The sequence below is a fragment of the Sceloporus occidentalis genome, unplaced genomic scaffold (assembly GCF_023333645.1).
Source record: "Sceloporus occidentalis isolate IW3139 unplaced genomic scaffold, rSceOcc1.0.p SCAF_20, whole genome shotgun sequence".
In the NCBI taxonomy this organism is placed as follows: Eukaryota; Metazoa; Chordata; class Lepidosauria; order Squamata; family Phrynosomatidae; genus Sceloporus; species Sceloporus occidentalis.
The window spans coordinates 3087203-3114113 of record NW_028317000.1 but is presented as its reverse complement, the minus strand read 5'-3'; the positions used below and the strand labels follow the sequence as shown (position 1 = coordinate 3114113).

At 45.6% G+C, this 26911-nt stretch overlaps 1 protein-coding gene across 1 annotated transcript; it reads right to left on the bottom strand.

The window, feature by feature from the left end:
- Positions 1-1929: 1929 nt before the first annotated feature.
- On the bottom strand, positions 1930-11204 carry LOC149301741 (uncharacterized). The gene is made up of 6 exons (XM_089483586.1): positions 11079-11204; positions 10135-10484; positions 9451-9538; positions 5108-5443; positions 3159-3317; positions 1930-2045 (listed from the first exon to the last, which is right to left on the bottom strand). Exons 1-6 carry the CDS (start codon positions 11137-11139, stop codon positions 1930-1932), a joined length of 1110 nt encoding a protein of 369 aa, XP_089339712.1. The 5' UTR covers positions 11140-11204.
- Positions 11205-26911: the final 15707 nt, after the last annotated feature.

Genomic DNA, 26911 nt, shown 5'->3' with positions numbered 1-26911 from the left:
GAGTGACTGTTTTTCAAAAGCGATGGATAAGTTACCCATAGACGATAAGGTAGAATGCCACTCCTTTTTTCTCAAGATGGGCAAACAAAGGTGGAGATGGAGATGGAGCAACCTGGTTTTTTAACAGATGTCTTCTTTTCCATGCCTTCCTCAGAGTGGGTAAAGTTGCTTAGAAGCAACCCATAGGGCTTCCGAACTGAATCCTTACTGGCTCCTCATTTGTGAGAGTCCGATAAATAAGTGAGTTGACAGGATTCGCATTGAGGCTCACTTCGAATTCACTGCATATTGGTTTGGTGTGGAATGACACTTTGCCTGTGCTCTGGAACACCACTGCAATGCAAAACCCCCGGGTTGCAAATTTCCCATGATGCAGTGCTGCAATTTTGCCCCATTTGCTTCCGGTGCTCCCCCCCAAATGAATGCCTTCACGTTTTAACGTGGACAGGAGACATGCTGGCGAGGAAAAAGGGAAAAGAGGGGGGCAAAGAGAGAGAGTGGGGTTAGTAAAGTGTCCAAAGGACTCTTTGGGGGTGGGGGGCAGGACGTCCTCCAAAGTGGGGCCAAGGTGGAGGCAGGGTTTACTTCCAAGTAGAACTGCAGTTTCTACTTGGATTATTTTGCAGTAAAAGAAATTTATTATTATTAATAATAATAACAATAATAACAAAAATTCTTTCACTGCATAATAATAATAATAATAACAATACTTTATTTTTAAAATAATAATAATAATAATTTATTTTTAAAATAATAATACTATTATTAATAATAATAATTTAAGTTATTAGTTTGCTGAGGCACCAGAGCTCTCTGGCAGAGACGGCTCAATGTCCCAGGACACTACAGTTCCCAGAATTCCATAGCACTGAGCCAGGACAGTTAAACTGGAGTTAAACTGGATTATCTCCCCAGTGTGGATGCAACCTAAGAGAAGGCAACTGTTACAAAGGGAAGGAGAGATGTAGATGAAATAGATGAGGAGAATGACAGGAGGATAGATGTAGATGAGGCTGAAATGGATGGGGGCTCTGACACGGAGGACCCATTTGAATTTGGCTGCCAGGGATGGGGAAATAGAAGGGAGGGAGAAAGGGGAAGCTGTCATTCCCGTGAAAGTGGAACCAGGCTCCCTTCTTCACCTGGAAGTGCAAAGGTTCAGGATGCCTTCTGCGCCCCACTGAGCATGCGCAAGGGTCCCAATTAGAATCGTTGAATCCGCATGGTATGCAAAGGTGTGGAAATACAATTTGCACTCCGTCCACTTTGCTTGAATCCACATCACGTCACTTGCCTTGGATTCGATTCCCCCTCGATTCAGAAGGGCAATGGAAGTGATAAAACACGCACATTATAACGTGAATTCGCATCGTTCGACCCGCACTCACCCGATCTTAGCTCCAATAACCTCAGTGTGATAAACGCCTGTGATAGAATAGAAGGGACATTTCCTGTGCTCTAAGGCCACTGCAAAACAACTGTCTTTTTTTAAAAAGAGACTTTGAGGTTTAGCTGAAAATACTTTCTGTTGCTTTTCTGTCCAGCAAAAGTTACAGCTGTCCAAATTTGGTAATGAAAGAATAAGGAGAGATCACCATACCACAGAAAAGAACATGTTTCAGCAGACTTTTAATCCAAAACTAGCAATATGCACATGTGGAATGAAACAACCAGGTCTGGGAAGCTTTGCAGAAACAAGGGAAATATCACATAGTTGAACAAAAACATGTCAAACCTTCTGGAGATATTTCAGAAGGCTTCTTCCAAAATGCATCCAGGGTTGATAAACCAGGACTGTCCTGGCCAAATGGGGACCCTTAGAGGACATGCATCAGCTTAATATTTGGGGAAACCAAGTCCTGTTTTTAACGGAGGTGGAGATCCCAACACTGAGAGACACCAGGGTTGCATCTCACCCTTCCTAGCCGGTCAGCTCTGGACCCGGTCTTTCCTTTCCAGAAGGTTCAGGAACGTGACGATGGCGATCTCGAACACGAGGCCAATGGCAAAAGTGATCCTGACCCAAGAGAAACAGTTCCGTGACCCTAGAGAGAAAGAAATGGGGACAGAAGACCTCTTGAGAAAGACGGGAGGGCTGCAGAGTTTGGAGAAGTTCCTTATCTGAATTACAGTCCAGAAAATGTTTTTTTGTTGGCCTACAACTCTCAGTAGCCATGCTGGCTGTGGGATTCTGGGAGTTGGAGGCCAAAGAAGAAACTGCCCTCAACTGAATGAGGGGCAATAGCATGGCCTTGCCAAATAACCATTTTGTACCCCGAAGGAAATTTTCCTTCAATCCCCTACTTCCTAGCATCACAGAGATTCAGGGGCTATACAGATGGGTGGCCTTGTTGCCCTGGATTGGTGCCACAGCAACCACACAGAGCGGCACCAATCCAGTCCCTGAAGGGAGCAAAAAGAAGTTGCGAAAAGTGGTTTCTACTTAGCTCCCTGGAAGGGGCGTCATAGGTGTGCCAGCGTGCCATGATGATGCCCCTTTGGCGCTGTGCTTTCGGTGCTGGAGTTACATTTGGGCGCTGTGCCGGAGGTGCATCATCATGGCACGTGCCGTCTAGAAGGGCATGCACCAAAATGGCGCCCAGGTGTCGTCGTTAGGGCTTGGAGTGTGTGGCCATGCAGCCCTTACTGCGCACACCGTCTGCCACAAAGTGCCGATCTGTATAGCCCCTAAAACACTGGTGATTCCAAATACCTAGAATCTGTCTTCTCTTTGCATTCAGTTTATTTGCCTGATTTTTTAGAGGATGTTGTCTAAACTGGATTTCCAAAAGCCCAACTGAACACTTACCTTCTTCCAGTGATAGACCCCAATTGGAGACGAAAGCACATGTGGGATGATGCAAAAGATCCCCCTCATGGGTTATTTCTTTAATCTGGGTCAGTGCATCTCAAAGAAAAACGGTTTCCCTTTTGCAGGGGAAATATTGTTCGCGGTTCCCTTTTGCAGCTATTCAGATATTCAGTATTTGACAAATGATGTCTAGTTATAAATAATAATAATAATAATAATAATAATAATATTCTATAATATATTCTATAATATATTGTAATATATAATATAATAAAATTATATTCAGTATTTGGCAAATGACACCTGTGTTATGAAGAAATGGGATGGAGGACATTGAATGGCTCACCTGGATGGGAACAAGCATTGGTCAAGTTGATGGAGGCGCTCTTCCGATCGGCCGGATTGGAGACCAAGCAGGTGACATTGGAGTCCATTGGGTTGGAAAGGTTGGACAGGTGGAGGCTCCATCCCTCGGAGGAGAACCGGTACCAGTCCAAACCTTCTTCTAAGGGTTTAAAAGCATCTCCAGTTCTCCAGGAGACATTGAGTCCTCCCTTTTCGGACACCAAACACCACAAAGTCACGTTGCACCTGGCCAAAGAGTCAGGCGTTTCTTGGAGGAGAAGAATCTGTGGCTCTGGAACGGGATCTGTTAAAAATGAAGAAAAGCACTCTGGTCATCCATTCCAAAATAAATTCATTGAGTTAATATTTCCCTTTGAAAACATCTCCTTCGTCTCTCCTGAGGCTGGCAAAGGGACAATAGATGCTTTCCATCAGAGATCTTTGCATTTGTTCGGGGGGGCTTGTGATGTATTCTGGCATGTGTAGGGGATGTGCACAAAACCATTTCAAAATGCACAACTAAATGTGCATAGTTACTTGCTCTCCCTAAAACCTCAACCTTGCTTTAAAGGGAAAAACTACAAAAATATGTATATTTGGGGGGAATCTCCACAATTTTTCCTGCACAAAACTAAAAGAGGAGAAATTGCACCAAAATCTGATAGATGACCAGCATGGCGTCAGAAGTCAGAGATGCCAATGGAAATCCTGTTTTTGCATTTTTATAACCTAAAACAAAGAAATAACATTATATCCATATCTATATCTATATATCTGTATATATAATATCTATCTAGATATCTTTTGGATCTTTGCTGAAGGAGCCCCAGACCCAGAGTCTTAGGGATGGAAGGGACTGAAATGTGTCAGGTTTGTGTTTTCTCATTGCAATAATTATTCCGCATCTCTCCAGACGAAGGAACAACTTTTCTCTTAGAAGTCCATCCATTTCTCAAGGCTGCCTTGCGGTTGGGATGTATATTTAAATAGGGCTACCTCTGGGGGAAAGGCATGCAAACGCCACTTGGCAAATGGAGGAAGGCTCTTGCAAAAACATTTGCCTTTGGGAATAAACATATACAAATTTACACGCAGGAAGGAGGAAAAATAATAATCTCACAGCCTAGTTTGAAGTAAGGTGACGGAAAGGAATCCCCACCGGATCATTTATGGCACCTTTAAAAACAGTGTGAATGGATAGATGCAGAGAGAAAAGGAAAGGAAGAAATGTCAAATTGAAAGATAAAGGATAGAAGTTTCCGCTTGGGATCCTCCCACCAAAAAGCCCGTCCGGATCCGTGGATGATAGGCCAGATGTTTAAAGGACCCCAAAATCCCCGGTTTTGTTCCTGTTCTTTCTGATTTTAATTTGAAGATCCAAACATATTCAATTATCTCAGGATATTTTCTCTCTGCTCCTGATATGATCAGAAACCCTTTCTATGACCTCCCCAGGTCAGTTTATTTTAACCCAGTATAACATTGGGAAGAAAAGGAATAAAATCTGGGACTTTCCCATCAGTTTTGGTGCACTCTGATCCGATTGTCTGATTGCCTCCTTTCAATTTGAATATTGTCAGTTTGGAGCAAAACGTTTGCCGAAAGACATCGAACGGCTCTTCTCCTTCCTCTGGGTGCATCTACACTGTAGGAAAAATGCAGTTTGACAGCACTTTATGTGCTGTCGGTCCATTTTCATGAAATCCTGGGGTTTGTAGTTTTGCAAGGTCTTTAGCCTTCTCTGCCCAAGGCTGCTGGAGCCTCACCAAACTAAAACAGGTTTGTAGGATGGAGCCATGGCAATGAAAGTGGTGCCAAACTGCATTATTTCTACAGTGTAGACACACCTTTAGTGATGGATTACATCCCTGGTCCCTAGTAGCTACACTCCTGAGTATCTACCCTACAATCCCAGCTCCATTTCCATTTAAACAAAGGGGAGCATCTTACCGTAAACGGTGAGATTGAAGAAGTACTCAAGAACGGTGAAGGTGGCCAACATCACGCGCGCCATGTAGACGCCACTGTCTTCCCTCTCCAAGTCTTTAATCTTCAATGTGGTTTCACCCACCATTTCCAGCCGCTGCCCAAATCTGTCCCTGGGATTTGGCCGGACCAGATTCCCATCGGAAAACTCAGCGATCAGGAGAGCCAGACCCCTTTCAGTCTCGAATTTCCATTCGATTTCAGCCACCGTTTTCATTGAGGAGATAGTGATGGGAAATAAAACCGACCCTCCGAGGGTGCTGTCCACATGACGTACTTTTGCTGGAAGATTTGCAGTGCCTAATATGCAAAAGAAAATGACATTATACATATCTCTATGAAAGCAGAGTCAGAACCTCCAATGGCTCCAGTTTGCTAATAAATCTTCTACCACCCCAATTTTCTCAGCTGCTTTTAAAATATCCCAGTGTTTCTCTCTTTTCCCCCCTTTAACTTCAGTTTACTCCCATTGCTGCAAATAGAGTTCAAAATGCAAAAATCATTTGAATGTAATTAAATTAGTAGAGGCAAAGGAGAGGAAGAGTGCATCCTTGCTCTTTCCAGTGCTTTCCATCACTCACCTGGGAACCGGAAAAGGAAGAGCAAGAATGGAAGCCAAGAGCAGGGAAAGTCCATCCTCACTTTCTGTCTTTCCACCTTCTCTCCACAAATCGGAAAGCTCTCTTGTCCGCAGCCCTTTCAGATGCCTCCTCTGCGCTCTTTGGCCACCTCCTGCTTTGCTTTCACACTTTTTGAACCACAACAGTTTCCTCTAAGAGGCCCTTGGCTTGCCAGCCACATTCTCACTTTAACTCACAAGAGGAGCATCACTTCCCTTCTCGCTGCTTCTGGAATCACAAGACATTGCCTCTTTCTTGGACCAAAAACAAGGTTGGCCGGAGAGATGGGACGGTCGCGCACCAGGATGTTTGCACATAGGTGGTGCATGTCAAGGGTGTCTGGATTTTTCCATATTGGGGTCTGTGGGACTCTCCTCCACTTGGATAACTTGGGATGGTTGCTCAGGAAAAGTCGGGGGAAGATTGCTTGTGATATAGCACAACTTAGGCACAACTTGGAAAGTCCCTTTTTTGTTTAATGAATGTGGAAAAAACGCAAATAAAAAACAACAATGCTTGTTTTGTTTAACCTGAGAAAGCACCTCTCTAGGAAATTCTAGGTCCTCCAGCGCAACTCTATGCCCCACATCTGCCAGATGTTGATGATAGATTCACTCTGGAGGACCTACAAATACCTAGGAAGGGTTTTCTCTAGGAACGTCTAGGTCCTCCAGAATAACCGTATGGTCAGTTTCCAACAGAGTTACGCCACATTACAACAAACACTAAAGCAAAGAAAACATTATTACATCCTATTATCTCCTATATTGATATCTACTCATTATAAACTACTTACCCTACACTTTCATTCCTTCCAACCTTCCCTTCTCCTTCCTCCCTTCCTAAATCATCCTTCTCATTCTCTCCATCTTCTTACCATCCTGGCTGCTCCCTTCTCCAGTCCTCCAACCACATCCTCCTTTCTCCCTATCTTCTGTTCCCTCTCCCTTCTCCTCTTCCCTTCATTTATTAAACTAATCTTAATTATGTGCAGCAAAAAGAAGTGTTTTTAAAACTAGTGGAGGTCTCCAGCCTCCAATGAAAGTCCAGAAAGCAAAGGTGGAATCATGCTTTGGTTTGCTCTTGGCGATGGCTCTGAGGACGCTTCTTACGGGTTGTTCCCACTTAAGATTTGAAACGATTTAAAATACAACGTTTTTAATAAAATCGATTCAAAATAACACTGTTCTTATCCCGCTATCCGAATCGCTTTGTTCATCATTCCCATCTGGTTATTTAAATCGAAGTTTTTACCTGCAAGCGTTCCTACTTGGCATGAAATCGGTGTTTAAATAAAGCGATTCTTCTCCTCCATACCTTATTTGGAGCTGTCAATCAATAGTACGTCAGAATGACGTAACGTTAATCCGGAATATTTGGAAGCGATTTATCTTTTGGCATCGTTTCCATTTCATTGACAGCCAGGGAGAATCCCTTCAGAGAGCACAGAGATCAATGGGAGAGGCTTCTGGCAAAAAGCGAAGCTCTTTCCAGAGGAACTATGGGATAGGTTTTGGAGGGCAGCATCCTGTCTCCCAAGACAGCCAGGGAGAATCCCTTCAGAGAGCCCAGAGATCAATGAAGGAGGCTGCTGGAAAAGCAGGAAGGGAGCACTCTTCCCAAAGATTCTCTTTCCAGGGTTGGAGGAGAAGGCAGATTCCATTTGAGAAATGGAGGGAGAAAGGCTCTATCCCCCCCCCCCCCATTGATCAGAGCCCTTCCTTGCCTGGGCGAGATCAGATGCCTCCTCGCGAGGAGCTTTCCCTTCCCTGCCTGGGCGAGATCAGATGCCTCCTCGCGAGGAGCTTTCCCTTCCCTGCCTGGGCGAGATCAGATGCCTCCTCGCAAGGAGCCTTCCCTTCCCTGCCTGGGCGAGATCAGTGCCCAAGCGGGCAGGGAATGCCTCTTTGAGAGGAGCCTTCCCTTCCTGCCTCTCCTCCGTTAGAAATGGGCTCTCCCCACACAGAGGGGAGGTTGCAATCCACCGGGGGAAGCCTTGTACTCCTTTGGCAGATGCAGGCGCTTGAGCAACCGGGACTTCAGGCGCTTAAAGCGCTGAAGAGATTAAGCGCCTGTAAACCATTAAAATAAAAAATAAAAATAATCCTTATCTCTTATTGAAAGACCACAGCGGACAAAGGGGTGAGGGAAGCAAAAATGGCGACAGCCAGATGGATGGGGACAGAAAGGGCAACTCCCCCAAGGACAGCCCCATCGCACTCCGCTCCTCCCATTCATCTAACGCAATTTCAAAGGCTGTCGTTCCTATTTAAATGCTCTGGTTCCTAAATCGAATCAATGGAAAAACGTAGGTCAGACCCTAGTGTTTTTTTAACACACGTTAAATGAGGAAAACTCGAATCAAAATTTTATTCCGCTCTACAATTCGATTTGTAGTGGAGACGATTGCGGGTTGCTCTAGAACCGTTCTAGGTTTAAATCGGATCCTAATAGGAACGCCACTCCTTGGATTCGATTCAGAACGCAGGGTTTCACCTAGTGAGAACAACCCCTTAGATGTCCCTCTTGGGTTGCGTTGGAATTTCTTCTTGGTCCAGAAGAGGAGGGCACCATGCCAAGCAACCTGCAAAGGCAAAAAGAAATGACAGTCGATCAAGGAATGGGCTAGTTTGTGGAATAAAACCTTTCTTTTACATGGCCTGAACTAGAGCGGAGCCATTAAATCAATGTGATTTACCGACATCTTGACTCACACCCTTCAACAATTCATTCACTGGGTCTATGCACTGGAGCGTTGGACAAAACTCTGATTTGAATCAGGGGGCAGTACAGACTGCCCCCAAACAGCAGGCTGGACTCACCCATTTTAACTGCGGAAGGATGGTGCAGCCACCAAACCATGTGCCGTCCTTCTGCAGTAAAAAGAACCCACTTCTTCTGGGTTCTTTTTGTGGCCCTTTGCATACGTCACATGTGCACTATATGGCACAATGCTGTGCGTCGTCGTTGTCATCATGATGGCGCCCATGTGGACAGGATGCCACCATGATGATGGTGGAATCGCAGAGTTGATGTCAAGGGACATCATTTCTAAGCCCCTTCAGCCATGCGTGTGTGCGTACACACACACACTATATGTGGGTGCACTATACAGACTAGGTTCCGGAGCGTGTGGTCACTGCATGCTCCGGAACCCCTATCGGTGGCAAGACAGAGCTTTTGACCCGTCTGTCTCGAGCCAGAGTCTGATTTCACCCATGGAAACTCATTGAGTGAGTTGGGACAAGTGAATGTAAGGCAAGGCAGGTCTCCATCTTGCTCCAAAGAGCCTGAACCTACTTGCAGGCAAGGGTTCAGATATATAGCTTTGCTCAACGTTTGGATGAAAATGCAGAGCAGATTCACTGCTGACATAGAAGTCTCCAACTTCTTGTTCAGCCCTCTCTGCTTCTTCACCCCAATCCCCAAACATCTCACCCTCTTTTCATTTTCTCTGTCAATCCCTTTCTGCAGAAGGCCACAATGTCTGCACGATCCGGGAAGTGGCTGTGGAGCCCAATACGAGACAGATAGAGAAAAATGGAATAAAAGGCGAGGCATCTTTTGCAAACTCAGCCCCCGCCAACAGGAAGGAGACTGACAAAGACCTTTTTCTTACCTTCAAGGATGGACCGTTTTATTTTTTCCCTCCAGCGCCACAAACATAGACAGACGACGATCACAAACACGCAAAGAGCACGAATAATTGCAAGAGACGTGCGGCTGAAACAATATGGGAAGGCGAGACATATGTACCAACCGACTTCACGTTTGTCTGAAAGAAAGCAAAAAGATAATTGGAGGAATGGAGGACAAAACAGGAATCGCAGAGTTGGAAGAGACCTCAAGGGACTTCATTTCTAAGCCCCTTCAGTCATGCTTGTGTGTATACACACACACACACACACACACACACTATACGTGGGTGCACTATACGTGGCTTTCAACTTATGCTGAAAGCCATGTGGGAGCGCGCGGGGCGGTGCATCCCATTCATGCACGACCCCATTAGTTTCAATGGGGCTTGAGCATATGCTTTTTTTTAACACGAGGAGGGCCAGAACAGATCCTACGCGTAAAAAAAGGGTGCACTGAATCTCTCTCTCTCTCTCTGTGTATGTGTGTGTGTGTGTGTATGTGTGTATACACACACACACACACACACACACACACACACAGAATCAAAGCACCCACGCCAAAAGAGAATTCATGTCATCGATTGAGAAGGGGGAAAGAAGGGAAGAGTAAGAGGAAATATTTGAAGATGACCCCAGCCCAATGGTGTTCCCAAGGATGTCAAGAAACATGGCACCAGATATTCTTCCTGTCCTACTTTCCATGAGAGAGGAAAGTGTGGCAGGAACAACCTACCATAGAAGTGAGGGTGAATCGGTGGGTTCCTATTACTGCCGTATCAAACTGTACTTCTGCAATGTAGACGCCGCTGTCCTCCGCCTTCAGGTCCACAATCCCAAGGGTGGTCTGGTTGACCATTTCCAGCCGCTGCCCAAAGCGGTCGTCTGGATTTGTGCGCTTCGGTTCTCCCTTGGAGATCTCAGCAATCTTTATTTTCTCTCCCTCTTTGGTCCCGGGATCATAGAACCACTTGATTTTGGACCACAGTTTTGTCGAAGTTATGTTTACAGAAAGCGAGACCGATTCCCCCCAGATCCCCTTCACTTGGACATTGGAGGGATCCTGCAATTGATTCCCGGCCAGGCCTGTTTTTTTTAAAGGAAAGAGAATAATAAAGGATGGGAGAGAGACAGAGAAAGATAAAAGGGGGGGAAAGAAGAACCAAAAAGTCAAGAATGTCCATTTTAATTAAGATACACAAACACAGTCAGCCCTCCGTATCCATAGATTCTTTATCCACGGATTCAGTCCAGGACTCCCCTTTTCAGGATTTCTTTGCAATAAATATCTTATTGATTATTTATATTGTGCCCTTTTCTCAATCGTGAGATTTAAGGCAGCTTAGAAAAACATCCTTTACGTTCTTTCTCATGGAAGGATCGCTTTTTCAGTGTGTTCCCCATTCATTTGTGTATCACTTTGCTCAAATATTCCAGATAATTGCACTTTAAATATATACAAATAATTGATATAGATAGATAGCTATAGACATAGTTTCCTATTTTACTTCCTATCCTGTGGCATATCAGGTACAAAGCAAGCCAGGTTTGGTGGCTGGAACTTCTAGATTCTTCTCTCCCTTTGCTTTCACTAGATCAGTTCCTCTTTTGCAGCCAGCAAAGCAAACTTCTCTTTCGATGCATGAAGGGTTTTTAACAATGAAGTTGTGGGAGACTTACCAAAGAAGAAACAGGTTAGAGTTCCCAAAAGAAGGATTCTTCTGATACACTTGGGAACCATGTTTGCCGCAAATTAAAAACTTTTCCTCTCATGGTTTCACGGTGCCTCAAAGCATGATGGGTTTATCCTCAGAGTCGAAAGACACGAAATGGGCAGCAAGAAGATAACAGGAACAAATAAAACAAGTCATCACTTGCAATTGGTTCTCTCAGGGAGTGAGCTACCTCTTGGCTTTGGTCCCAGATTGTGTTGCACAAGACCACATTTTTGCAGTGATTCATAGAAACTGAGCGCGGATGAAGCTGGGTTGAGAGCATTTGGGAGAGAGAAGCTACAAGGATGTCATTATGGGGGTCTACCACAAAACGTCAAGCCATGCTGAGGACTTGGAAGGTGCTTCCTTGGGACAGATGACCACACACTCATGCAAGCAACACCTAACGGGATCCTGGCCATTTGGGGGTGTTTACTGGGCTGGAATTGTGGTTGTGTTTGCAGTTTTCCATTTATAACTGGCCCCAAAGGACCCAAGAAAGAAGGAGGCAAGTAGCAGGTCAGGGCTATAGCTGCAGAAGAGGCAGCTATTTTTGTCAGGATTGCATTCCCTGGATATCACTTTATGCACTCCTTTTCTTTGGATGCCTAAACTGGATTTCTAAATGCTGTAGTAAAGTTTTACATTAATTGCAAGGCTAGAAATTTGGAGACCGAAGAAAGGTTTCATTTCGGAGAGGGAGGATATTTTTATTTGGGGTGGGACAACGTCCACATTTTGCCACCAAAGTCCAGAGCTTATTTGGGAACCCCCATTTTGGGGCATGCGGACTGCACTAAGCATTGGACTTTCGGGGATGCGTTGATTGTGATTTCCTGCATGGCAGGGGGTTGGACTGGATGGCCCTTGTGGTCTCTTCCAACTCTACAATTCTATGATTCTATGATTCCTTAAGTAGGCAGTGATGGCATTAAAAGGGGCTGTTCCGTGGCATAGCCACTAGGTGGCAGCATAAGACAAAAAACATTCATCATTTTAAACAATGTGGTTCAATGGGGAATATGAAATTGCAATGGAGCCCTTTCCTCCAACTGGTGTTGGCAACCAGTGACAAAAGGGCAGGCTTCAATGACAGGTTACCTGTATTAACATCTTACATCTTCCCCTGGCTCTGTCCATCTGTTACCCATGCTGCTCCATATATATTTTGGTATAAATGATAACCCTTGATGACCCCTAGATGAACTCTAACAGCCTGTCCACCATTGCCAGCAAGGCATGAGGACATGTACATACACCCCTGAGGGGCACCCACATCATCATATCTAGAGAGTCGCATAAGAGGATTATCATATGACCAGGAAGAGCAAATGTTTGCCTTGCCTGAGGCTCTTGCCCCCTCCCCAGGTCTGTTGTCCGAGCAGCTTAAGACCACTAAGACAATCAGACAGGGACATCCAGGTGAAAAGCAAGTAATTCAACACCTTTGTTCTCACCATCAAGCACCTTTGCCAGAAGCAAGATTTTGCCTATAAATACTCCCAGATTTGCTTGTTCACTGGGCCAGTCTGGACTTCAGGGGGAAGCTCTGTCCCCTTGAACCCTGACCTGGCTCCTGGCTCCTGACTCCTGGCCAGTCATTCCATGGCTGAGCCTCATGCCATCCTCATCATATTCCATTTGGATTCCTGGAGGGAGTCTACATTCTGGTACGTATCACCCCAGTGATGCCTAAAATCCTATTCCATGCTAACCTATGCTTTTCCTGAGCCTTGTATATGTGTGTGTATGCTAGTGAATCGTATGTGTTTTTCCCCTTATAAATAAATTGGTTATTAATTCTAGAAGTCTGTCTCAGCTCCATTTATTGGGAGGCCCTGGTCTACTCCGTATAAATATCGGGAGGGCGATCTTGGTGGGCTCTTGTAGCCAGCCCCCTCTTGCAATATTTGAGCTAATAACAATAATAATAAAATTCCCCTAAACGGACCCTTGGCTACAAATTGGTGGAGAAAGCTTGGGCATAGAACTCTCCCCCGAAATCTGGACTTTCCAAACTGATCACTTGGGCTGTCTAGATCTCGGAACGTAGAGAGAACAGGGATCCCAAAAGAAGCCGCTGCAGACAGGAATAAATAGGAAGGTGTGTGAGTGTGTTCTTGTGCACTTGGCCATAAGGGCAAAGGACTATCTTGGGTTGGCTAATCCCGTTTCATCTCTTTGGTTAGGTGTCCTGCTCATTGGCTCCGGTACGCCGTCCAGTGGTGGGCCCTAATCACCCTTGGGCGTGTTTGTCGGAGTAGGCAGCCCGACGCCCTATTTTTATTTTTCACTATCGTGGGGGGGGGGAAGCAGAGGTGCAGTCTGTCCCCAGCCCAAATCCAAAACCCCGTATAAAACTTAGGATCACCCCAACAGTTCAAAACCTCCTTGAACGGGCGAGGTAGGCAAAGGCAGGAGACGTCCTGGTCCGGAGGCCCAAAAACCCGGGTTCAAGGGAGGGAAAGGCAGCTCGAGGAGAGTGCCAATTGCGGGAGCCTCATCGAGGTCCCAGGGAAGGAAGCTCAGGTAGGAGTCTAGCTAGGGGCCCAAGTTTGAGTGCCGTTGGTCGGGCCACGCAGAGTGGGATAGCAGCACCCGAACTCCCTAGTGAAAGTGAGGTGGCAGCCTCATTGACTCCTAGCCGGGTCTAAACGGAGGACAACCCATAAGTCGCTACCTGCAGGAGCGCCGGGCCCTCGCTTGAATCGGGTGGCAGCCCTGACCCAGAGCTTCAGTTGAGGGTTCTGTGGAGGCCTCAGGGAGGATCCCAGAACAGCGACTCTCAGAGCCAGAGAGCCGGACATAGGGTGTGAGTCAGTGGGAGACCGTAGGTGAAGGTTCCCATACCCGCTGGAAGCGGGGATTTGTTGGAAGCCTGGTGCAGAGGTTCCAAAAATCCCCCAGCCCCGACTCAACAATGGAGCAAGCAGGGAGAGAGTAGCCAGCCTCCCTCCAGGGAGGCTTCCCCTGGAAATTTGGCTCTGCTCTCCAAGAATGTGAATGTTGGATAGGAGAAGGACCCCAAAAGTCAGAACCCTAGAGGTTGCCTGACTTTGAACTTCTCCCTTAGCAAAAAGAGGAGAAAAATAGCAAGAAGCCCCTTTAAGGGTCTTGGTCATTTCAGTTTTGAGCAAGTGGTTTTAACCCAAGCTCTGCAGTGGAGAAACCTCTTAAGGTCCCCACCAATTTGGGCTAAAATTGGGTCAAAACCCTTAGCCCACCACACAGAGGACACTTTGCAATTTTGCAACAGCCTTGGAGGACGATCCTCCAGAGAAAAGAAAAGAGCAGCCAGTTCTCAGCTCATTGTCCTCCCACTGGAGGTCAAGACACTGAGAGTTCCTAAGATCCCAAGGACCCCACCACTAAAATGGAGGAAAAAATTAGAGAATTGGTAGCCCAAGTCAACTTCCTCAGAGAGGAAAATTCCATTCTGGCAGCTAGGATCCAGAAATTGGAAATAGCCTCTAAGCAAGAACCATCCCTTTTCCCCATCACAGAAGCTTGTGTGATGGCAGAATTGTTGGGCCCCCTGAATCAAGAGACCAGCCTCAAATGGATGCTTCAAGCAGCAAACAGCCTCCCATCTGCCACAGGCTTCCATTTAACACAGATAGCCAGATTATGCATGTCTCCTGCACACAGAGATATGCTAGAAGCAACAGTAATGTTTCAGGGCCTTCTGTCCAGAGATATGTACTCTTGCATGGGAGAAATCTTGAGCCTATTGTGGCCAAGAGAAGGTGTCAGGTATCTGTACCATAGTCTAAAGCAAAAAACAAATGAGGATCCAGATTTTGCTGGCAAAGGTAGCTCTTTCCTCCGAGGAGATGGAGAGAGAGTTTGTCGGTCATTTACTTGAGGGATTCCATCCCAAGAGCAAAGCGGTTTTGGACGTTCTAACAGAAGGGCAATATGGGGGACTGAATGCCCTTCACCCGAAGTTGGGGTTGCTTTTCCTAATGTTCCGTTTTCAGGTAAGAAAAAGGCAAGAGAAGGCCCTAGCTCAAAAAAGGGAGAACAAAAAGAAAAGTAGGATGAGTGCCCCAAGAGAATGCTTTTCAGGTCCACCTAGAAACCCCACTCAGCCTGCTCCCACTCCTCAAAGGGAGGTGGCAACATTGGAAGGTCCAAATGTTCCCAGCGCACAGCCCCCAGAAACGCCCAAAAGACCTCATTCCCAAGGGACAGACACCAGCAGTTGTCCTGCCAACCTCAGTCAGACAACCCCTCATTGCCCATGTAAAAAGGAAAGTGTCCCTCTTCCTTCTAAAAACACTTCTGCTGCAGTTTGGACTACAGTCCACAAGCAAAGGTCACAGCCAGGCCCCACATGGGCACCCAGGGGCCAGAAGAGTCAAAACACCAGAAAATAGGACATGGACTGGACTCCCTCCCAAAATCCCAAAACTTGGAAACCTTTCCAGACAGGCATGCCAGGAAAAGGGAACCCTAGAGGTCATCCATCTCATCCCCGTGGTTCAAGTTGGAATGGCACTGGGAGATGTGTTCCCCCAAGGAGGCACAAGCCCAGCTCCGTGGAAGAAACAGCAGGAATGGGTGACACTGTTTCAGCCCAGTTCCTTGACCAAGAGGTGAGCCACACTGTCTCAGCCTCAGTTCCCCTGTCCCTCAACCACATGGCAAGGAAGACAGGCCCCAGAAAATAGCTTTCGAAAAGGTATCTTAGAGACTGCCCTTTGAGAAGCATAGCACTCTGCAGGAACTCCAGGCATGTGCAGAGAACTTTGGTCAATGTTGAGATTTTAAAAAACAGGCAGTTTTCTTCTCCTCTTCTATAGTTTGCCTAATGCCACAGCCTCATGGAAAATTTGGCTGCTAGAAGCCAAGAAAACCAAATCATGGGCAAAGGAAGTTGCAAAGCCCATCATCCTGGTTAGCTTAGAACTCAGATTCAGTTAATGGCAAATTGCCTTTGTTTCCCCTTTTGTGACTTATACCACTCTGGTGTGAGTGGAGGGCTTGTCAACAAGGGAAAGATGGCTTATCTCTGTAAAGTTTGCAACACCATGTTTGAGAAGGCTTGGGGGGAAAAGACTTCCCTCCCACTCTTTTTTTCCTGCTTTGCAAATTAGAGATTGAGAAATGCCTCATTGTTTTCTGTTTGCTTACACTCTGCATGTGCTCAGATGCAATGCAGAACAGAAAGTTCAGAGCTGCAGGCTCAAGTTGGTTGCAGAGGCCCCCTGTTCCATGGAACTAGTTTGGATTTTGAAATCCATTGCGGGTGTGGCTTTAAGCCCATTCCCCATTGTGTTTGTTCTTTACAGATCTCTTTTTGAGTTTCTTGGTATAGTTAGGATTGTCATTTCCATGTGTTTTGAGGTTTTGAGATATTCTTGTTGTGTTGATGTTCTGATTCTACTTCTGGCAAGAACACACAATCTGTCTTTTCTTTAGTGTAGGTTTATGCTGTTAGGATTTTGTCTTTTGGATATTGCTGTGTCTATGTTATTGTGCCCCTCCAGTTCTTAGGAACACATGGTTTGGACCCAGAGTGTATCTCTGCTGCCACGTGCTCGGGGCTGCATAGGTCTTAAGCTGTAGTTTCCTGTTTCAGGTTTTTCTTCTGCTTTCCTCACATGCTCAGAGGCCTCCTGCCACCCAACACCCCCATCTTTTCTTTTGTTATTCTTGCATTGCTCAAGAGATCTACTCCTTTGTCTTGTCTTCAGTAATCAGTGCTGTGTGTAAAGCTTTTGTAGACCTTCTGCTCAGCCAAGAGTTTTTCTTTTGCTCTTATAAGTCTGATCTGGTCATCTTCCATGAGTCTTGTCCTACATCCTCCTTCCCGAGAGTAGGACTCAACAGAGTTACACTGTCTCAGCCCCAAACCAAAGTTTTGGTCTTTTCCTCAGGTGTTTTTAGCTGATTTGGTGTGCCTTTCTTCAGCTCCCCCTCTTCTAGTGAGTACAACAGGCTTTTAGACTTTAATTTGGATGTTACTTGGTTAGACTATAGATCTCTTCTGTAATTATGGAGAATGTAAAGGGACAGGACTTTCTAGTTTTTCTCTTGACACAAATTTGGGCTACTTTTGTTGTTTTGGTTGTGATAAGAAAACATAGCATTTTGTGAAATAAATCTGGTACTTAGGTTCTGGGAAAACTAGACTTTCCATAGTCAGGCTGCTTGATCAGGAAAAGGGAGCCCCATTTGTCTCCCTTGCCTTAATTTACATAGATTTGGCTGGCACAACAGGGTCAGGCATTGTAAAAAGTTGTTCTTGTTTGTTTGTTTGCTTGACTGCCTGGGATTCAGGAGTCTGAAGGCAACTTCCTCTTTGTCTAAAGTCTGTAGGCATTAATTCATGATCCCAAGAGTCTTTGTTTTTCTGTTAAGTAGTTATAAAGAGCCTCAGGTCAGCATAGTCTATCTGTGAAAAATATCTTAACTGCTGACTCTCAACCAAGGTATTTTCATACATGAATTGGTATTTGTGCTTGTTTAATTGTTTGTTTGAGATTTAGGAGTGTGAAGAAACTCCCTCCACTCTGTCTATTTTCAGAGCCTTGGAATTCATAGATGAGCCTCACTGGCAAAGCAGTCTACCTTTTTTGTCCTCCACAATTTATGTAGGACAGCACATCCACTGTTTAATTTGAAGTGTGTTCATACCAGTTTGTCTCACAAGTGCCCCGTCAGTCACAAGCTGTTGCTTCTGCTTTTCTCTTTACATGCTCAGAGACTATGCACTCTAAGCATGCTCAGGAATCCTTTTCTCCTAGGAACTGGGAAGGATAGATTTCCTCATAGTTCTTTGTTCTTTGCTGTGAGTGTTGCCAATGATGTCACACAGCACCTCCTAAAGGTTTTGCTTTGCTCTCTACACATGATCAGAGGCTAGGATCATGCTGCAAATATACCCAGTTTTCGGAGAACTGAGTGATTTCTTCCACAAGGCGGTGACGTATTTTTATGTGTGTTGTTTTGTTTTCATTTTGTTCTGCAACTTTGAGACAGAATGAAAGTCACACTCTCTCAGCTCAGAATTAGCTGTGCCTTCTCATTGTTGTTATTGTTTTGTTCTATTTTTGCTGTTAGCCCCACACATGCCAGTGCAATACCTTTGTTTTGGATTCCACATTTTTGGCTAGCAGAGTTTTGGTCTTTGGATTGGTCTTTTAAGGCTGCTTCTCATACAGTGTTTGGTTAACAGCAGGCCTAGTGGTCAAATCGCCTGACTGTGTGCCTTTGTTTTCATTTTGAGTTATTTTCCAGTCACATTACTTCCCAATGTTAATTGCTGTTGTTGTTTTTGCTTTTCTTTTGCTTTTTCCATTTTTGCCGGTCAGCAAGTCCAATGGTTAGAATTTTGCCAAAGTTAAAACTTCCTCCACGGCTGCTCCAGTTTATTTTCACTGTTTTAGACGGAATGCTTCTAAAATACACCCATGGCTGGACGACTCTTTTAGAATGGTGCAAGTATACCCAGGTCCTGGTATCCAAAAATGATTTGGCTATTTCGGATGTAGTCTTGCTAAAAGTTAGACTAAATTTACACATTTTCACAGCAGCCTTGGTCAAGCCCGGAAATTGACCACAACCAAACAGTGCATTGCCTCACAAACCCCTTGGTTTTCCTTTATTAATGTTGTGTGTTTCTATACTCTGCATGTGTATGCCAGTCCTATCCCTGGCCTCTATGTACTGTCTGTCTGCTTATTTAAGTGCCGGACAGTGGCCTCACTGAACTTCTCTGCCACTGCTTTAAATGTTGACCTCTCCCGCATCCTTTACCTATCAGGATTGGCTCCAGCGGGGAGCCAGGGAAAAATTCCTATCTTTTTCAGTAATTCCCAGGGCACATAGATATAATTTGGAGGTCCTATCCTTTTCTTACAAAACTCCTATAGCAAAGCCAGCCTGGTCTCTGCAGGAGACCAGGGGGGGGGGGGGGAGAGAAGAGACTGTCCTCTTCATCCTCCAAGGCAAGTAAAAACCATATCTCTTTTACACTCCTTCTTTTAAAGCTGACCCGCTCTGTTGGGAGCGAGGGGGGGGGGAGTCTTCCTTCACCCCCACTGCATGTAAAATTCTATCCTGTCCTTGCTCTGTTCTCCTATATCCTCATGGGGAAGGTAAGCCCCAATATTCTTCCCAAAAGCCGGACCAGACCCCACAGATGTCATCCCATCGATGCCATGATACAGGACTCTCCAAGCTGTTTTCCAGCCTTCCTGATGTTCCCTGCTCCAGGGTTGAGACTCTTTTCCCTGCATCCTTCCTGTGATGTCCTCCATCCCCTGCTGCCATGGACATCCTCCAAAGGCTCATTCAAGACACAACCGGTGTCCTCACACCTCTGCTCCTGTTCCAAATGGTCCTCCATGGCCCTACCTACATCCAGATGCCTTTTTATTTCTGTCTGTCCAGATGACAAGCTCCAGAGACCTATCGCTGTTAGCGTTCATTGCTGTTTTCCAAAAGCTCCTTGCCTGCATTCAAGTGTTCCACATGTGGGACTACTCGCCACTGGACTTAAACTGTCATCTCATGGACATTAGCCCACTTCACTATGACAAATGCCCGCATACAAGAACTATGGCTCATCCTCTCGCCAGATGGACATTGGCTGCAAAGAAACTGTTTACAAGACAGCTATACCTTATGCCCGCATTCTCATATCCATACTGAGCCATCTGGCTCCCGCTGGACAAAACCTAACATGGACTCTGTCATTCCATATACAAACCACCAACTGTTTGGACTCATGTCACATTCATTTGCTCTTTTCAGTCATTGGACTCATTTCTATTGGTTGTTGCTTTTTCATACTGCATATTGACTGCTCATTGCTTTTCTCTTGGCCTATTGAAGGCTTTTTCTGTTGCTTATGTTTCCCATAATTCCTTTTTTCACCCCCACTTTTGACTTTGTATAATCTTTGGTATGTATGGTGTATGATTGGGTTCCAGACAATCAAAGGCTTCCCATGTGCATCACCAGTGTGATACTTCCCTTAATAGGATGCCCTCTCCAATATTCTCACACCAAAATTTCTATGGCAAAGATTAATTCGGAAAATACTCATGCTCACCCACCTGTGAGTCCTCGTAATTTCCGAGGGGGGGGGAATGTTACCCATGCTGCTCCATATATATTTTGGTATAAATGATAACCCTTAATGACCCCTAGATGAACTCTAACAGCCTGTCCACCATTGCCAGCAAGGCATGAGGACATGTACATACACCCCTGAGGGACACCCACATCATCATATCTAGAGAGTCGCATAAGAGGATTATCATATGACCAGGAAGAGCAAATGTTTGCCTTGCCTGAGGCTCTTGCCCCCTCCCCAGGTCTGTTGTCCGAGCAGCTTAAGACCACTAAGACAATCAGACAGGGACATCCAGGTGAAAAGCAAGTAATTCAACACCTTTGTTCTCACCATCAAGCACCTTTGCCAGAAGCAAGATTTTGCCTATAAATACTCCCAGATTTGCTTGTTCACTGGGCCAGTCTGGACTTCAGGGGGAAGCTCTGTCCCCTTGAACCCTGACCTGGCTCCTGGCTCCTGACTCCTGGCCAGTCATTCCATGGCTGAGCCTCATGCCATCCTCATCATATTCCATTTGGATTCCTGGAGGGAGTCTACATTCTGGTACGTATCACCCCAGTGATGCCTAAAATCCTATTCCATGCTAACCTACGCTTTTCCTGAGCTTTGTATATGTGTGTGTATGCTAGTGAATCGTATGTGTTTTTCCCCTTATAAATAAATTGGTTATTAATTCTAGAAGTCTGTCTCAGCTCCATTTATTGGGAGGCCCTGGTCTACTCCGTATAAATATCGGGAGGGCGATCTTGGTGGGCTCTTGTAGCCAGCCCCCTCTTGCAATATTTGAGCTAATAACAATAATAATAAAATTCCCCTAAACGGACCCTTGGCTACACATCTCAACCTGCTTGAACCACAATTGCTAGGAAGGACTGTGGAAGGGAAGAGCTAGGAAAAGCTCCTTTTTGGGGGACTACGCATCCTGAATGACCCTGGACATTGGGTGATTTGGAAGCTGTAGTCCCCCAGAAGCAACATTTGCAAGCTCTGTTGTCAAACCTCAATGATTCCTGCATTGGCACGGAGATGCTAGATGCTCTTTGGATTCTTTTCCCTCTCTGCAAATTCTATGAAATCCAGAGTCAAAGCCCAGTTTGGTCCAGAGACCACCTTTTGGCTATGGAAGTGCTAACTACTCCCAAACATTGTTTAAAATACGGTATAAAACGGTGATTCTGTGACTCCGAAGTTGCAAAGTGCTGCTCCGCAAACTATTTCGGAGACAGCTTGGTCTTGGAAGGTGCCACTAAGAGTCATAAGCTTTGCAAAACACCTTTTTCTCAGTGGAGGTTGAAACTGGGAATATGAGTTTGTTGAAGGGAGCTCAACACAGCCATCTGAATTTTCAGATTTTGCAAGGAAACACATTTGCAATGACGTTTGCAGACGTTTTCCTAGCTCTGCCTAATAGCAAGGCCTTGGTATTTTGGCATCTGAGACACAAACAGCCCTCTACTCCTTCCTTCCTCCCTTCATAGGATTGATGGGTCCTACCTGTCCTTCTCCTTTGGCTAAGAAAAAGCAGATGGAGGCCAGTATGGTCCATGCAAGTGTCCCAGGCCTTGCCTTAGCTGTGCTTAATCCAGCGAACTCACCCTCCGAGACCCAAAGGAAGCTCATCCATTTTTGCGATGGTTGACATTTTTGCCGTTTCGGAGAAATTCCCTGGTTCCCTGTAGGACCGGAGATATTGAAGCAACAATTCACTCTCACGCTAAATAAGGCATCAGCAGAAAAGGAAAAGAGAGGGAACAAAGTTGGGAAAAGAGTGGTCAAGAGGGGGATGCACAAGGAGAGGTGTTTGAGTCTGGAAGCAAATGCAAGTTCAGCACTTGGTTCTCTCCTTTAATATGGTGCCTCTGCTCTTTAATACCTTCTCTGGAGGCTGTTTTTAAGCAGAGAATGGATTGATGTCCATTGCAGGAAGGGCTTGGATGGAGTCCTCCTCCGTGGCAGAATGGGGTTGGGCATGGTCTTTGGGCTTTCTTCCGACTCTAGGATCCTATGAAGGCCAACGGTCGAAAATGGCTGGAAATTAAAGGGAATTTCATTGCCTTCCAGGGTAGGCTTTGGCCCAGGAGCCTATTCCCAACTTGAGCCTTTTGAATCCTTCCCAAAATGGTGCCCATTTCTCCAAAAGTATTTGGGGCCTTCATGGCATTGCCCACGTTTTAGCAAGAGACCTATACAACTATACTCTCCCATTTAAAATAAGAGAGAAAGGAATATTTTCCCCCTCCGCAGGCGTCCTGTCGGATCAAGACAGGACAAAAAACACATTAAAATGGAAAGCTTTCCTTTTTTTTTTAACGTAAAAAAATTATTTTAAAGCCAAAGAGGGGGATCAAAAGCAAACAGCCTCCTCTCCTTGCTTCCCTTTAATGGCTTGTCGGAGTCTGGAGGGGAACATCAGAGGAGCAAAGCGGGGAGGAGAGCGCGAACGCGGCGAGAAAAGATCCCTGAACCGCCGCAAGGAGATTGTGCTCTTCCCCTCCCACCCCTTTCCTCCCGTTTCATCCTGGAATAAATTAGAATACATCTCCGGCTCCAAAGAATATGCCAGATACCTGGCGCAGAAAGCAGGGAGGTTCATCGCCTTCAAGAAACTGGGAGGCAGCCTTTTTTTGGGGAACTGGAGGTAGAAAGGATAGCATCAGACTGCAACTCCCGTTAGTCTGGTCCAATGGTCAAGGATACTGGGTACTACATTTTCATCTGTAGTTCTATGATCTCCCTATGAGGAGCAACCTAGGGAGCTGGCGATGTTGAGTTGGAGAAGACTGAGAAATGACAGAGCCATCTTAGTATCATGGAAGAGACCTCAAGGGCCATCAAGTCCAACCCCCTGCCATGCAACCCTGAAATATCTGAAGAGGTGTCATGAAGAAAATATTCAATGTTTAAGCTTTAATGTGTCCAGAGGAGAGCAACCAAGATGCAGGGATGCTATTAGAGGGGTGAAGTAGGTGCAGACCACACCTGGTGATACCTCCAAAGCATTGCCACACCTCTTTGCAGGTAAAATGTCCATGGAAAGACCAGGCCCACCCACCTGGAGATGGTAAGAAGGCTGGCCAGATGCTGTTGGCAAACTCTGGGAGGCCTCTCCATTGCTGAATGGTGTCTGGACCCCTTAAGAACTTGCAAACCAGGAGGGTAGACTGGGGCAAGCCAGGACATGGATGGTCCCTTTGGGTGCCCAGATCCACCAGCCGTCAATGGCAAGTGCGCCAGAACCTTTCTCTTCCATAGTGGCCCAATTTACTCCAAACTGGTGGGAGACAGCCTGAGTTACTGTACTGGGATGACACTGTACTGTACTGGGATGACACTAGCCCTAGTGATGCCACTGGCCAAGATGAACCAAGTTTTGCTTCATGAGAAAGAGCTTGGAAAAGACCGAGAGGGGACACAATGAAGCCATCTTGAAATATCTGGAGAGGCGTCATGCAGAAAACAATTTGAGCTTGGATCTTGACAAGTCGGCACTTGTCTAGAGGAAACCAACCAAGATGACCAAAGGTCTGGAAACTATCCAGCCGTATGGGTGTGTTTATCTTGGAGAAGACTGACCTGGGACACAAGAGAGGCATCTTGGGAAATTTATAGGGGTGCGTTCAGGAAATGGGGTGAGCTTGGATCTTGAAATGTTGGATTTTTCTAGAGGAGAGCAACCAAGATGACTAAAAATCTGGAAACTACCAAGCCTTACAAGGAATAATTTAAGACGCTGGGTGTGTTTAGCCTGGAGAAGACTGAGAGGATGCAATGGAGGCACCTTTAAACATCTAAAGGGTGCCAAGGCCTTCAGACCTATCCATCTTGTCCCCAAATCTGGCTACTCCTCTGTTTCCAACTTAAAACAAAAACTTGGAGCAACTCTACCACATCTCTCTGAAGCAAATGGAATAAATATTCCATAGGATGAGTGTTTCCCAGGGTCTTTTTCCAGCTTTCAGCCTCAGTGGTTCTCCAGTTTGAAGCAAAACACCATAAAAAAAGCCCCGCACGCGCCTCCGCTTCCTGCTTTTGTCACAACCCACTCCGCTTCCTGCTTTTGTCACAACCCACTCCATCTTTCTGCCAGGGCTATTAATTCCCTCTCTTTGTCCTTTTTGTTTTAAAAGTTGCGCGGTCCATTTATCTTCAGAGGCCCAATATTAATTCAATATTCTCTCTTTGCCACACTCCATCCGTCCAACTCTTGGCGCGTTCATCCATCTTCGCTTGGCTCTTCCAAAAGGCCCCGTTCCCCTTCTTTTTCCTTTCTCTCCATCATCTCCTCTTCCAAGTTCTTTCCCCTTCCATCAACAGCACCATAAACGTTGGTTTATTATTCCTCCCCAAATCATCCCATCCGTTGCTCTCTTTCTGGCGCCCATCGACAAAAGTGATTAAAGACCGATAAACATCCCTTTCTTTCTTTCCGTTGTCTTGATCCTGAAGGGTCCCAAGAGCAGGCAGCAAATTGCTCCATCTCATGCATCTTGCAAACACGCGGCGCTAAGAGGCGGCGCACGCATTTGTATGGTAGTGGCGGCGGCGGCGGCAGCAAAAAGCATTAAGTGTGTTTTCTCATACACAAAGACCTCGGCGCTGCTGAGTAATGCGCAACGCTCTCTCTCCGCTGTGCGAACGTACGCACCTGTGTTGACGTTGCCGCCTCTGGCGCTCCCTCTTTTCTCCTCTTGGTTGCCATCAGCAAATTGCTAAAAAGCTTTTGCAAAGTGGGTCAGTAGAGCAAAGCCCCCAAGTTGGCACACGCTGGCAGGTGGCGGAAACCGGGGAGTATCTGTAGTAAAACGTTTGTAAATTAAGAGGGTTGCAAAGAGAGGAGTTTGAGTGCTGGACCGGGATTTGATTCCATGCCTTGCCATGGGATCCCTGTCTGGCTGCTCACTCTCAGCAGCCTCAGGGGAAGGCAATGGTGGCAATGAGGACCCATTTTAATATTATACTGGTTTAATTCTCTTTTAATGCCCACTTTTGTATGTTTTTACTTGTATTGCTTTTTAATATAAATATTGTGTAGTGATGCAGCTTAATATGTGTGTTTTATGTAACGGTTGCGTTTTTACTATGTTGTAACCTGCCTCGAGCCGTGAGGAGAGGCGGGTAAGAAATAAAATCATCATCATCATCATCATCATCATCATCATCATCATCATCATCAATTTGTAAGATGCTTACACAATTGTGTGTATGTGGGGAATGTGGGATATATATAAATATAGTAATACTAATATAATAAAGCACCTCTGAAGAAATCTTGCCCAGGAAACTGAGCCAGAATGGCGCATGGCATGGTTTGAGCATTGGACCAGGACTCCAGCAGACAAGGTTTCAAATCTATGCTCAGCCCTGGAAATACATTGGGTGACTTTGAGCCTCAAATGAAAGCCATGGTGGCAAACATCCATGGAACAAGTTTTGATATGAAAACCAAACCTGAAGGCACACAACAACAATAGTCCAACATCAGGGGACTCACCAAGGTGCAACAGAGGCATGGTTTAGACTGCAGTGGGGAACCTGTTGGTGTTATTGGCCTATAGTTCCCATCATCCATGACCATGGGTTAATGGGATTTGGAGTCCTAACAACACCGGGATGCCTCCAAATGCTTCCCTGCCCATGAAGCTCAAAAAACAGGATGGTAAGAACACCCTTAAACATGTACAGAGCGCATGTTTCTTAGGTTTTACATTGAGCTCTCCTCGGACTTTTTGTAATGCACAAACCAAACTAAACTCTAGCAAGTTGCAAAATGAACCAAAACTAAAATCTGATCTTTTTCCCTTTTGCATATGAGCATCAATAAGGCAAGGTTTGCATCCCAAAATCTGCTCTGAAATCCAGACTGAACGCAACTGACCTTCTGAAACAGAAATCCATCCATTTTGCTGTAATCCCACCCGATGAACTTTCAGTTCCATCCCAAAATAAAGACGAGCAACCTTTGTTCCATTCTTTTTTTTTAACATTTAGCTTTATATATATAAAAAATTAAATATATATATAATATATCGTGTTTAAGACTAAAAATATAGTACATAATATTTTTTAAAAGAATGGGAAAAAAACTTATTTTTGTTGTTTTAAAAAAAGAGAGAAGAAACTGGGGAAAAGTGAGGAAGGAAAGGGTTCACAGATATATGTCTCCAAGGATGGGATCAAGGGGAAAAGAGAAATTAAACATACGGAAAGGAGGCTGGACATTGGGAAGGGGTGGATGCGCAGCCTTTTCTTTTTGTGCCTTGTATAGCAATGGAGACTTGCTCCATTTAGGAAGGAGGGGTGCTTTGTGTGGGTCAGGATCGCACAACGTGGTTCAAAGGGGGTTTCAAGAGTGTTATTGCTTTAATGTCTAAGGCAATGCCAACCGAGGACCCTGCGTTCACTCTCGCTGCAAAAGACGTACCGCTTGCAAGGACCTGCAATGTGGAACTTTGCACATTGCGAGTATCACCCCAAAATTGGCATCTCTCTTACCCACCCACAATGGGGACGATGGTTGCAAAGACCCTGTGGCCATTTGGCTGGAGTGACCACCGGAGAAGAGTTGGCATGGCCGAGGTGTTTGCTAAGTACACCGAAATCTGCTCCCCAGTTTGCAAGTAGATTGCCATGTTCCTATGATTTCCTATGGGAATCATAGGAACATGATGTCCTATGGGAACCTGATGGACTCAAGACAAGGATCTGCTGCG